At 43.8% G+C, this 14,592-nt stretch overlaps 1 protein-coding gene across 1 annotated transcript; it reads right to left on the bottom strand.

Moving 5' to 3' along the window:
• Positions 1–356: 356 nt before the first annotated feature.
• Perp (p53 apoptosis effector related to PMP22) lies at positions 357–14,586 on the bottom strand. The gene is made up of 3 exons (XM_010626585.3): positions 14,565–14,586; positions 5,471–5,611; positions 357–1,336 (listed from the first exon to the last, which is right to left on the bottom strand). The coding sequence occupies exons 1-3, from the start codon at positions 14,572–14,574 to the stop codon at positions 1,110–1,112; spliced, it is 378 nt and encodes a 125-aa protein (XP_010624887.1). The 5' UTR covers positions 14,575–14,586; the 3' UTR covers positions 357–1,109.
• Positions 14,587–14,592: the final 6 nt, after the last annotated feature.

Below are 14,592 nucleotides of genomic sequence, written 5' to 3'. Positions count from 1 at the left end.
AAGATTTTGACACCTGGTTTATTGAGAAACAAAATAATGAAAACTTTAATTACTTATGGCAAAACTTACAGTAATTTGATGTATAAAATGAGTTTTCATTATGTCAGTATAAATGGTAAAAAAATAACAATCCACCCAATATATATTCAGAGACACTCATATCCCTGATTTGTTGTACTTTTTACATTAGCCATTTTAAGTCTGTTTACCAAGGAAGACCAGGTTTTTAACTATATTTAGGTTTCTGACAAATAAGATTAGAGCTGTGTCTGTATGGTTAGAGCCACTTCTGTCCCTTGACCTGTCTGACTGGCACTTTAGGGGCAGCAATAACTGCCTTACAACATGGCTTCATCTTTCCCATCTTTCAGTCCAGTCTACCGAATCCTGGCCATATAGACACAAAGCAGCACAGATTTATGGATACAGTGTTTCCCCACACCCTGACCCTGTAAGGACTTTTAAAGACTACTGCAATCTGTTCTGGGCATGGAGAAATACTTCCCTCCATGGAATATCCAGTCAATATGGAGTTTACCAAAGCAGCAATTATTACAATATTAATTATAAATTCTCAAAAATAGGAAACTGTTTTGCTTCTTTGAACAGCTGAAAACTTGAGAATACAGTTTTTGTTTTATATTTATTTTAGAATGTTTAGCTACTGACAATTTTTACCAATATCTCCCTCTTCTTCTTAGCTCTTAATAGAAACAGTCCATTCTGTCTGGGGAGAATTCTTACTGGATCACATTAATACACCCTGGAAGCCTTCACATTTCTACTATTCAAGCTCATTTCCTTTTATAAATGCAGTATACAGGCTACAGACAGACGTAGGAAATATTGGCATATTGTAAGTGACTAGCAAAAAGAAACATCTTTTTGTTAATTTCACAAAACATAGAGGAATAGGAAACTATAACACAATTTTAAAAATATTTTCTCCCAAACTATTTTAGCATTTCCAACTATGTTAACTCCATGAACACTGCCAGAAGAGGTGCCAAGCGGCCTGGAGCTCACAAACGCTACCGAAATAGATGCCGGGTGGCCCGAGAAGGTTCCCCTGCTCCGGCTCCATCTCAGCGCGCCTCTCTCCTCCCGCCTTAGGCAGAGTTGTAGAAGTACCGGGGCTTGGCATTGCCCAGCAGATCGTCTTCGTAGTTGGGCAGACAGCAGAAGAAGAAGGCACAGCCGATCATGATAATCGTGGCCGCCCACCCGAAACCATAGGCCCAGTTATAGATGTAAAGGACCGCAGGGCTGCTGTGAAGGTTGAAGGTCTGGGTGTACTTCACGGGGTAAATGACCAGGGAGATGATCTGGAACACAGCTACAGGGAAGAAAAAACATCTCAGAGTCTGAAAACATGCGCACATGAATGAAGGAAGCACACTAACCACAGGGTAACCTCTCTTCTCCAAATGTTTTTTTTTTTTTTGCCTGTAATCACAGCACTGGGGTGGCTGAGGAAGGAGCAATCGTCATGAGTTCAAACCCAGACTGAACTACATAGTGAGAGACTGTTTCAAAATGAATAAATGAATGAGTGAATGTGTTATCTCACCTAAAAAATGATAAAGGGGCTAGAAGAGTCTCGTTAATCATGAACTAATACAGATTATTAACTATTGTATGTTAGATTCCGGGCATCGATAAAATCAATCGTATATACTCACTACAGATAGGACACAGAGAATCTCTTTATCGTACATGTGTAAGCAAATCATTTTGGATAAAGTACAAAACTGTACAATAAAAGGAAGGTGTTAGAGTCTGACTTTTGACCTGTGCACTTCCTTTAAAACGTATATAAAGTTACTATAGCCAGTGTTAGTAAAATCGCATGTAAACATTCACATGCGCACACTGGTCTCACTGATACCACTAGCCCACCACGGAGCAAGCGAATGGCGTCCCTGCGGGAATGGTCAGGGTGGGAAGCCACCAGAAAAGCCCCAGAGAAGGTGGGACTCTGGAGACTGAACAGGAGGGTGATCCAGGGGCTGCGGAGGGAAGTAAAAGAAGGGAGCGGCTTTGGGAAAGTATAAGCAAGGGTATGGAAAGGAAAGCACTTGTCAAGAAGATTTCCAGGGCCAGGGAGTTAGCTAGGTGGTTCTGCCTCCTGCCTCGCAAGCACAAGGTCCTGAGTTCGATCCCTGATACAAAAAAAAAAAAAAAAAAAAGATTTCCAAACTGGTGCGAGAGTCATATTCTTACAGTGATGACTAATCACCATATTGACACTGTAAGCAACTTTAAAATAAATAAAATGTTACAAAACATACTTTGATAGTCTTTTCATTGACATGCATGATAATATCAAGCTATAATGAGTTTTTCCATGTGAAATTGGATTCTACACCTTTTGGCTTAAAATCTCATATGCACTCTGTCATTTTGTCACCATGTTTTTTTAAGACAGAGTCTCACTGTAGCTCAAGCTGGTCTTGAATTTGCTATGTAGCCCAGGCTGGCCTCAAACTTGCACTGATCCTCCTGCCTCAGCCTCCCGACGCTGGGACTGTAGGTGTGTGCTACCACCCCACCACTTTTTCTACCGTCATATTGTTTTTTCTACTAGCTCCACAGATGACCAAAGTGGTTCTTCTTCTTCCTTGTTTTCAACTGCTAAATAGGCAAGCATGTCATTTAGCTGCTTCTATTTCTCAACTCAATTGAAATGTTCCTTGTCTGCGGCAGTTATAAAGGACAATCTTGATGAAGATCTTAAAACATTTCTCAACTTAATTGATATTTTAAACAGCAAATGTACTAGTTCAGTTTGTCTTTCATTGCAAAATATTGTGTAACAGAATTAATATGAGAAAATGAAAAATACCGGCAACAAAGTCTTTGTAGGTTGGGAGGCAGGCGTTAAAGGGAGGGCAGGGGATGGGGAAAAAATAAGAACCAAGATTGATTATATAAAGGTACAAATTTCCAACAATGAAGTGCATCATATTATACTCATTAAATTAATATTATACTCATAAAATCAATAAAAATCAATTAATTAATTTTTAAATTAAAAATTAATAAAATTAGTATGTCTTTACATGCAAATTTTCCTAAGCCTCTATAGGAAAAGTTGCATAAGATCCTCCAGTAACACTTCCTTACATTGGCCTCTAGTTTTCCTGTCAATAAATGTAAAATATGCTTTATCCATTTTGGTTCTCACTGTACATGACATTTTTATAATGGTTTGGATGAATTTCTGCAAAATTTAAATTGTATCAGTCTTCACTTTTTCTGATTTTAACCCACTTTACAGTAACTGTTGCCATGAAATATACTTAAAAACCAAGTAGGCTTTTACTCAACATTATTACCACTTAAAGAGTATTGAGATTTCTAGACTTCATTCTTCTCTATTCACTTCTTAGTCTACTTGTCAATGAGAGAATGAATATTAAATTACAAGACAGGAACAAAGGATTAAGCAAGACTTTTCAGGAATAAATCTGTTGCAGGACAACAGAACTAGTTCTCTATACAATCATGGTCAGCTTGGACAGCCAGCAGTGGATCTTACTGTTTTACCACTAAAAAGGAATAATGGATAAAAACATATACTAGGGTTTTTATTTTATTGTGGCAAAATATATAGATAGCATAATAGTTAACACTTTAATCACTTATGAGTGTACAACTCACAATGCAGTCTAACCACTGCTACAACCGGTAGCCAAAGCCTTTTCAGGGTCCACATACAAACTCTATATCCACTGACAACAGTAACTCCACTCCCCAATTCCCAGTGCCTGCCCGTGTTTGTCTCTGTGAATCTGCCTTTTCTCACTACTACATATAAAAGGAATCATACTCCGTTCATCCTTTGCATCTGGGTTACTTCACTTGGCTTAAGGTTTTCAAGGTCTATCGCATTGCAGGAAATACTGAAACTGCATTCCTCTCTGTGCCTAGATAACATTCAACTACATGCATATATCATACTCCGTGTGGCCATTCATTTGTTGGCAGATTCTTTGGCTGCTTCTAACTTTTGGCTACTGTGAATAAAACCGCTGTACATATAGGTTACAAATCCATGTTCAAGTTCCTGCTTTTAATTCTTTTGGATCCATGCCTAGCAGTGGCCTTGCTCGGCTATACAAAACTCACTAGGATTCAACTAAGGCAAAGTCCAGGCCTGTTACTCTTACTGGCAATTTAAGCAGGCACCTGACTCTCCTTCTAAGATCTCCTTCTAAGACAGAGCAAGGGATGCTACATCAAATTGTTTCCACGATAAAATCTCCTACATTAGAACTAGGAAAAGCCAAATAGAAATGGAGGCAGGATTCAATGCGTGTGATTCTGAGCCCTTTCCAATTTTAAAATGTTACTCAAAAAAGCGAACTTAGAAACACGAGAAGCATGGAGTAAATTTTGTTTAGAATCAAGAGGAGCTTTCAGCACAAAGAATGCGCCACGCCTGCCTGGCCGGTGCTCTCAGGCCTCTCCTCCCTGCGAGCCACACCTCTGCCCCTCATCCCGTGGCCCCTTGCTCTGGGAACTTAACTTTGTAATAAGCACAGGGGCCCCAGTGTCAGTGGCCTCCTTCTGGCTCAGCGCTGCTCTTGCTGACCCTTTGCAGTCACAGGGCCTCTGAGCTGCACCCATGGCTCTCAGCTCCCTTTCTGCTTGCTTTGTATTAGTCCCCTATACCATACCTCCAGCTGCTTTTCTGTTTTCCTCCCAGGAATGCTGGTTGCTGTCTTGAAAAATGAATGGTGGGGGCTGGGGATTTAGCTCAGTGGTGCTGTGCCTGCCTCACAAGTGCAAGGTCCTGAGTTCAATCCCCGGTGCCACCACACACACACACAAAAATAATAATAAAAGGAATGGTGCTGTGGCGTTGCCTGATTAGTACCTTTGTCTCTTTTCCTCTCCTCAGAGAATCTGGTTTTGCATCTGAATCCGGCTCTAGAGCTGAGATTTGTCCCTTAGACAGGTGCTGCCTAAAATTTCAATTAGTCCCTGTTCTCAATTCCCAGGTCTCATTTTGCACTAGTAAAGGTTCGCTCTGCATCCTGCCCGCTTGCACAACCAGCTTTCATGCCATCGCCTGGGTATGAGTCACTGTCGCCTGCCTGCCATTAGCTCTGCACTATGAAAATCCTTTCTCGACACAGCGCACCAAGACCACAGAACTCTTGCAACAAGAGAAACAGTTCTGTGACATTCAGGTCCCCTTGGCACCAGAGACCACTGAACTTCTCCGGCTAAGGCAGCCCTGGTTCCTTGGGTAGGGTCAGTGGACGGGACCCCTGGGGTACGTGGAGCCCCTGCACGTGAGTGGGGAGCACAGAATACCATCTAGGCCACAGGACAGGACTCCAGATCCTGAAGCACAGCTCTGCTGTCCCCTCTGCCCCAGTGACCTGTTTCCCTCTTCCTGCGGCGCAGGACAGGGTGCCTGGTGGAGGTGTGAAGCGGGAACCGTGGCCCCAGGACTCACCCGCCAAGGCCAGGAGGCCTCCGATCACTCTCAGGAAGACGAGCATCTGGGGTCCGCAGAGGGCAAAGAAGGAGAGGATGAAGCAGATGATCAGGATGATGAAGCCGCAGAAAAGCATGGCGACAGCTGCTCTTCCCCAGGCTGCGAAAGAGCAGGGCAAAGAAGTTAATACAACGGGCATCCGGGCGGAGAAGGCCGGCCCTACACGGGTCTCCTTCCCTTGCACACAACCCTCCTTTCTAAAAACATCTGAGACAAGGTCTTAAGTCATTCAGCGGCCCTGGCTGGGCGCCAACTTGTGAGCCTCCTGCCTCAGCCTCCCCGAGTTTGCTTTCCCAATAGTTGAGTTCCGGTGGAGCAACAATTTTCGTTTTGATAATTAGTACTTAAGTATCTCTACAATTCACGGGAAACCAGGCGACTCGTGTAGGTAACAAGAGACAGTGATAATTTTCCCATTTTGGTTTTTGGGCAAATGTTTACATCTCTCAAATGAAAGTTCAGCTTCATTAAACTGCTTCTCATGCAAAAAATAATTAACTTCCCATATAAATAGGTTTATTTATGTAAAAAATTCATGAAGTTTTTAACACAACAGGACCATAATAAACACTCTTGGTGCTGAATAACTAACATCCCAAACACTTTAGTAAATATCTCAGATACCTTTAAGGATCTTTGTTTGGTATTACTATTTAATTTTTGTGCAAAAATAACCATTGGGAGTAGCTGTTTATGACTAGGCAGAGATGCTAAATAAAATAATTTAACTGTAGAGAAGAAACTGATCCTACAATGGATTTGGTAGTAAAAACCTTTCCAAATTTCTGCCTAAATTTTAATTTCAGAATTTCCTGCACGAGAGCGCTTATTGATCTTGGCTCTAAAACAACTAGGATGAGACAGAAACTGAGTTCCAAGCGCCCCTGCGGGGGCATCTTTCCACTCCGCCGCTCAGCCCGAGTCCAAGTCCCACGTGACGGCCAATGTGGGACCTGCGTTCACACACCGAGTCCTCACTTCTTCCCACGCCTCGGCCCAGTCCCTGCGCTAGTTCAGAAATGAGGAGATACTCACACTTGGGGAGGAATGTTTATGGTTTAATTTCTGGCCCGTCCCAGTCCAAACGCAACTATTCTCTTCAGATACAACGTGTACACTGTGAGCGCACCCTGGAAAGTGTTCAGTTCACTACAGACACGGAGCCGGGCAACCACCACCATTCACTATTCTATGTTCATCATTCCGGCCCTCAAAAACCATAATAAACAAAATGAAAACTCCTGTGCCCCAAACAGTTGCCCCCACCAGGCTTCACCTCCTTTTTGTCTCTACCTTTGCCTATTCTGGACATTTCCCAGGAATGGAACCGAATTCTGCACAGCCTCTTGGGATTGGCTCTTTTCACTGAGCAGAGTGTTTGTTGTTTGTTTGTTTGTTTTTAAGGATGACCCGTTTTACTGAATTGGTGTTTGATTCTTCTGATGGCTTAGTAATATTCTGCTTTGTAGATATCACACGTTGTTCCTATCTCTTCATTTGTTCTCCAAAGAACACGCGCTCTTAGCCTCTTACTCGTTACTGCATTTGGAAAGGACCTGCATGTGCCCCCCCGCTTCAGTTCACTTCTAACACAGCCCTTCCTCTGTCATCTGAGTGGTCAAAGTAGAACAAAGGCTCACAGGAAGAGCCAGGGTTTGGAGCCCCTGCACGCACCAGTTTCCTCATCTGTTGGCTCTGGCTAGAAATGCCTTCTATCGAGGGTACTGTGAAGATGAGCACCGTGTGTGAAAACCATCGCCTGTTAATTTCCAAGTCCTCGCTGTTCCAATGTTCCTCCTCTCAGCTAGGCATGGTGGTGCACAGGTGTAATCCGGGCACTCTGGGAGGCTGAGGCAGGAGGGCTGCACATTCTGGTCATCCCTGTGCAATTTAGCAAGACAATGTCACAAAATAAAAAATGAAAAGGCTAGGGATGTAGCTCAGCCAGGGTTCAGCCTCAGTATGGAAAAAAGTTTCCTCTACTCCTATAACTTTCCTCCAATACCTTATTTTCTTTATATTCCACATTCCCAAGCTTCTGCACTGCCATATAAAGACTGTTCCTCAGTCATCCCTTCCTTCACCCATTTCAACACACTTAGGCCAGGTTTCCCTGTCCCCAGCTCCATGCTCCCTCTAGGGCTTTCTCCAGATGCCTGAATGGTGTGTAACCGATGATTCAGGAGGAGGAATGTTTTTACATGTCTCAGAAACACTGTGCTTCCCCTCCAAGCCCTCCTTCGGGCAGGAGGGGTGAGATGGTGCCTGATCAGACCTTGTCTTTTGTTCTAGTTTTTATCACTTCACTCCCAGTCTCTGTGTTCTTCCTGACACAACAATGAGAGATTTTAGGGACAGGTTTCACATAGGAATGTTTTATGTTAAAATAGAAACCAATCAAAGCCAAGATGTGAAATTGAACAAGTCTCTTTACTTACTTTTGCCTTGTCCTTCACATAAGGGAACTTTTAACAGAGAAGGGACCACATGGAGCAGAGCTGCTTTATAAAGAATGCAGATTCCTGGGCCTTCCTCCCGACACACTGACCCAGAGCTTGAGAGATGGGGTCCAGGACTCTGCATTTTAGTAGCACTGTGTTTCTTACATTCATAGTGAAGTTTGAGAACAGTGAGATAAATGACGAAGCTCTTTATAAATAGATCCAGCACTGCCGGAGAGGGGCACAGGGCCTCCAGTTCCTTACTATCTACTGGCTTTCGTGTGTATGGCTGCTGCCAGCCGTTAAATTTAAGTCCACTGATTAAATTCCTATACGTAAAAGCTTATTTTTCCCTTTTTTCCCCACGAGTTTGAAGCTGTGCAATAAAAAGCAACATGGGAACACTAACAATGGAGAGATGCAAGAAAATAGGAATTTTCAGTAAAACAGCAAAAACTCCCTAACAAGAAACATATTTCTATAATCACACTTTTACAATCAGAGTCTAGCTCCATGTTATCTGTATCCATTATCTACACATGTATCCTATAAAGAATACTATTAATGAGTTTACCCATTTATCTGCGGCAAACTAACAGATTGTTACCACTGCTCTAACATCTTAGTTTAAATATAATTTATGGTCAGTCTCAGGTACTGGGAGGGAATTAAATAAACAATAACTAATCACTTAACCTTATGTCAACCAGTGAACGCATAATGGAGCACTTTACACTTTTGCTGTTAAATCAGCCCAGTCATTGTCTCACTTATTTAAAGTGCTGAGTCTTAAGGAAATCAAAATGGAAAATTAAGCAACACTTTTTTTTTTTTGGTCTCGAGAAAAGCTGCCTTTGTTGTGGAACGTGTAAAACCTGCTCCTGACAGCAGGGAGACACCCAGGCTGAGTCATTTAAGTATCATTTAGACCAAAATCTTGGCAGGGCTTTACAGATTGTAAGTGACAAATGACAGGCCCGTCCAAGGCAGGCGACAGCCTGCTTGCTCAGGTCCACGGCTCCTTCGTTTTAAAGGGAGATGGAGCCAAGCAAGGTGCTCATGGCCGGGGATCCTGTCAGCCACACAGCCTCTGGGCCCAGTGACTCTCAGGACCCACACTGAGGGGTTAAGAGGCTTTACCCTACCTACCTGTGGTCTCACTCAGTTGCCCAAAATGAACCTAATATCTATAAACTTACCCCGCCCTTTGGGAACTATTATACCACACATGACATAAAATATACCATGTTACTAACTCCAATGGAAAAAATCAATTTTATGAACTTGTCCCAAAGCTACTTTTTTCAGCATTTAACATATGACCCACAGTTCTTCAAAAGTAGGCTCCATCCGTATCCCTAACACAAGTCTGCCCTTCATTACTACTGTATACACCAAACCTGACTCTGATCACCTCTCCTTAGTGAGTGAGTGTGTATGAGTGTGTGTGTGTGTGTGAGCTTCTCACTGTGAACTGTATTTGTCTGAATGGAGACCCAAAAGCTCATGGTGGTCCAGGTAAAAATAGATGTTGTGTTTCTGTGTAAGAATTTTTGTTTTCGTAAGGAAGATCAATTTGGTGTTGTACATATGCCCCAAGTTTGTAAGAACGATTTGAAGCGGTTTGAATTATCCAAAGAAATCAGCAGCATTACAAACACTTTTAAATAAGATTCATCAAAGATCCATTAGATGAATGACAGCTGATCATCAAACTCAATAGGACAACTAATAAGAAGAAAGATTATATAAATACCGAGGGTTGAGCTAGACACGACAAACTAAAGCTTGCAAAAAATAAACAAATTGGACAAGGAAATCACTGCTAATATTCCCAATTTGCTGGTAACTCTGTGCACATCATCACTGATTTTCCCCCTAAAATTTGCCTTATTTTCCGGGATTTTCTGGCTTCTTCGGGAGTTTTACACGTGAGCACCAAACAAACTGTGCTCAGTGCCTTGAAGTCACCAATATGCCACCCAGCTGGGGCTGGTCCCTCTGCAGAACAAGGGGCTTGTCTATTAACAACCCCAATGTCTCACCCAGGTGGTCTGAGTTTTGTCAGAGTTCTTCACATTGTTTCTTCGTATCACACACACACAGATGGAATTGAAATCGGGATAAAACATCGTCTAAGAAGTAAGAAGATCCTACAAGTAAATACAAGCCTGGGCGGGTCTCTGCTACAAACCCCAGATTCCACCCAGATTCCACGGGTACTGCTGATCTCTGATACTTGGAGTAGCAAAATCCCAAAGGACAGCTGAGTTCACCTGCCAGACTCTGCATGGGGAGAAGCCGAGGTGCTACAGAGGCCCAGGAAGGCAGCAGAACCAGCAGGCACCACACCAGCGGCGTGAGGACCCCCCACCCCCACCCCCGCCCAGGGCTCCGTACTTTCTCCAGTGCTAACCCCATACTGTCTTCTTTCATCTAATCAGCGAGTGGAGAAACTCTCTTCTATGGGAAGAGATGGGAAGGGACCCAGCCCACCAGCAACATTTTGGGATCCACCCTCCAATACCTGAAAGCAGTCAGAGGGAGGAGGATGGAAAGCAGGGGTTCCAGGGAGGGCTTCCCGTGAATGACAGCAGGGCCAGGAACAGAATTCCGTGGCCAAACCAAGGGAAGCCGCTCAGTCATCAGCTGCAGTAAGGACGAGAGAGCAGCACTGGCCAAAGGTGACATTCAGAGCACTTGGACTCCTAATTCTAACAATCTAGGAGTCTGATTTTACAGGGAAAAGATAGGTCACTAAAAAGGGACCAAAGTTCTCTGGTGGCTACTGCTCAGGGCAGCAAATGTCACTGGCTATGGGGCTTCTAGATTTCATAAACCAATACACACTTTGGGTCACTGCATCAGCAAAGGGGCTAACTTTTTAATCTGCTGAGCAAGGATGTGCACACACACACACACACACACACACACACATTTGCAGACACATGGAGTCCTCTACTGAAGCCCAATCTCATAAAATCAGACTGGTTTCTCATCTTACCTCAACACGCGCCACGAAAAAGCAGAAAGAGTATGATCTCAAAACAAAGCCCTCTGAACTTGAATTTAGTCTACATATGGACTTTGCATAGATATTTATTTCCTGTACTTTTAAGAACCATAGGATTCAATGACCTAAAAATATTTCTGATTATACTCTGATCCTTTAACTTGTCCAAGAGTGATTTCATGTAAAAATAAAATACTAGATATATTCTGTCGTGTCCAAAGGGTGTCTTTAGTTAAAAAAATATATCAGCTGTAAACTTCTGAGTTCAGATTCAAGGCACTGACTTTCTACTTTCACTCCTCTTCCGGTACCTGTTTGGCTCCACTCTAACAAGCTGAAGCTTGCCTGATACTTACATACCTTCCTTAACACCGGAAGGAAGGTGCTGGCAGGAAGATAACAGCGTGGACAGAGATTCAAATTTAATTCCGCATTTATTTACATTTCATAATCATTTTCACTCATAGGTCTAGGTTTTCATTTCCTTCTAGACTATAAATTAAAAGCTAACAGGTATCTATTAAGCAAGGTGTTAATTTAGCTATTACCACCATGTAAAACAAAATATTCAGAGCTTAAATTGGGTCATTTTACAAGTGAAAATGAGGTGATTTGGTCATCTGAGTTTCTTGAAAAACAATAGTGGCAAAAAAATATACGTAGTAGTCTATTTTTCACACATGTGATTCCAAGGAAGTATCACTACTTGCCAGGAATAACTTATCCTTCCTACCAAAATGAAGACATTAATGTTACAAATATCACCCAGTAAAAGAGAAATTCACTTTGTAAGTGAAGGTCTACCTTCTTAACAGTAGCAATGGTAAATCAAAACACTTCCTAGTACACACCAAGAGGTTTTTTCTTTTAAATGGTTGCACATACTCAAGCTCTACCCTGAGATGTCACCCTGGTCACATCCACCCAGAGTGCCCCTGTGTTGGTTACAAAGATGCTGTGTGTAAGCATGTGGGAGTGTGTGAAATGCTTGTTGCATTTTCGATAGAAAGACCTCAGGTACACACTGTCTTCAGCAAACCTTTATCAAGGCGATCTTTATCTTTGGAATCCAGAGGTGCCTAAATAATTACCCTGTGGTGTAGGAGGACATAATTCCTACACTTGGCGCAGCAAAATAGGCCAACATACTGGAGACGGGCAGAAGAAAGACAAGGACTTGAACTCCGTAGGTCTACAGGGGCTGGAGGGGACCTTTCTGCTGCTCCAGCCTCTTGTGGTCCTCTTCAGCCTTTTCTGGACTGATGATTTGATTCTAGGTCCTGAGGAGAGGTTGAGTTTACCGCATAAGCTTGCACTTAACCACCTTCGCAAAGGTAACAGGAGTAACTCTCCATGTTACAGCCACCACCAACAGAAGAAAATCAGGTGTGTTTTTCATAAAGCTAACAATAGGTATTCAAAATGGAAACTTCTCCAGAGGCCAATTTCTGAGGCAAATAAAAACAAACTATATACTGGATCCATGTTTTCTTTACAAAAAAGTTAATGTTTTAGACTTCTAATTTAAAAGAAAATCAAACTAGAGACAAGTCGCTTATCCCCTCCATACACAAAGTAGTACGTCAATTGCAGGTTGGAACTGCCACACCCTCAAAGGTGAGCTCTTCCCACAAATACATTATTCGGGCCAGGGATTTAGCTCAGTGGTTCCACTGCCTGCCTGGCAAGCACAAGGTCGGAATTTTGATCCCGTTCCAAAAAGACAAAACAAAAGCAAACAAACAAAATACATTAAAAAGGTATTGTGTGTGTTTCCCAGGAGGGCGATGGTTACAGCCCAGGCCTGCAGGCCAGATCCGGCAGGCCAGATCCGGCCCCATCAAGAGTGCTGAGCTCCATTCTGCCTGCTACTTCACCTGCCAGTGATCAGGCTACAGGAGTCTCCAGAGTGCGGTATAATTATCAGTCTGTTTTACAAAACCCACAAGAAGAACTGGTAAAGCCCCTGTAAAATACCAAGCTGTTGTTGCTGTTTTACTTTTAAAAGGTTTTACTAGTACAATTTAGCAGTGCATGCATTTTACAGTCGTCCTAAGAATGGCTATATGTACCTAACATAGCTTCTCTCTTTTTAAAATCCCCCTCCTTCCCCCCTCCCCCTCAGGTCCTCTACCTCGGTTTTCATTCTTAGCTTCATTCTTCGGCTCATTAGTCTCAGCTCACACTATGGCACAGTTACATTATCTGAGATCATTCGGTTCCTGTACATGGCACATCTCTGTTCTGCTTATTTCCCCTTCCCCTCCGCCCCCTCGCCCTTATTCTCTTGGATCACTTTTCTTTCCTTCTTTTTTTTTTTTTTTAAACCCCGTTGAGTGTATTGGTACATTTATCATTGGGATCTTGTGAAAAAAGGGAACAAATGGAAACAAAGTCTTTGGGAATAGGGAAGGGTGAAGTGGGGGCAGGGGTACAGGGAAAAAAATAAGAACCAAGACATATCATGTAAAGGTAAAAGACCAAGTTTGAACGCATTTTAACTGGACGATGCAGTTAGACGATTTCACAGTAAGTGGGACCTAAAAAAAAATCCCTTTAAAAGCCTGAAAGACTTGGGATAATACAAACTCTGGGAGACAGAGTGTGTTTGTGTGTGTGTGTGTGTGTGTGTGTGTGCGCGCGAGTGTTTCCAGTGAGCAAAAAACACAAATTTGAAGGAAGAACTCTCTGGGGCCTTTCCATTTTGTTACCGGCCTCATGAGGACCCTGCCTCCTCTTCAGGGAAAGTGGGTGCAGGGCCCTTCCAAAGGAATCCTCAGCACAGAGAGGGGCAGACGCCTGGCCCGGAACCATAAAGAAACGGGACCTGGTTGGAGGCCCTAAGCTACTTTGGGGGAAAGATCGAGCCAACGGTGAAAGCAGGGAGAGAAAAACACCAGGACAGCTTTAAAACTGTAAAACGCGGCAGACCAAGCCTCCTTTGGCTTGAACGCCACAGACACACAGCTGATCACAACAGACAGGCATTCGCTGTTATTTAGACCACCCGGAGCTGGGCGGGGAGGGCTCCCCGGTGAAAGGAATGCATTTCAGACCAGAATCGCTGCTCTACCAGGTGGGCCAACGACGCCTTACACGTGCGAACTGTGAGAACGGTGCCTCCCTTCGCTGGTGTAGACGTGTTTGCTTTTTAGACTTCACACCAGATTCAAAGACATAGATTTTCCACACGCAAGGCCACAAAGCCATTCCTAGAGCCAGAGTGGCACCGACGGGCGCAACACCGCAGGCTCAGGCTGGACCCTGTCTGCCCCAACCTGGCCCGGAAGGCTTTCTTCCTGGGCGGGGTGGGGTGCTTTCACCACACCGAGTTAAACGAAGCCACTCGCGTTCTGAGTGCATTTTAATCATGAGAACCACCAGGGGAGGAAGGGGAGGGGGAAAGGCATTCCGGTAGGTTTGCGAGACAGACAGAGGCAGACTCTGGTTACCGAGCTGAACCTGCGCAGGTGACCCTGGCTGCTCAGGCACAGCGCGGTTGGCGGAGGGCCGTTTTCTTTCGGTTTTGAGCCCGCCGGTGGCCCCCACGGCCGCTGCCGGAGCTCACGCCCGGAAAGCCCCCGGCGGCGGCACTCACCGTACTGCATGAGGCTCTCGCAGCCCTC

Source organism: Fukomys damarensis, unplaced genomic scaffold (genome assembly GCF_012274545.1).
Source record: "Fukomys damarensis isolate Sample0158 unplaced genomic scaffold, DMR_v1.0_HiC HiC_scaffold_14, whole genome shotgun sequence".
Taxonomy (NCBI): Eukaryota; Metazoa; Chordata; class Mammalia; order Rodentia; family Bathyergidae; genus Fukomys; species Fukomys damarensis.
The sequence above is the reverse complement of the archived record's forward strand: the minus strand, read 5'-3'. Positions and strand labels throughout refer to the sequence as shown.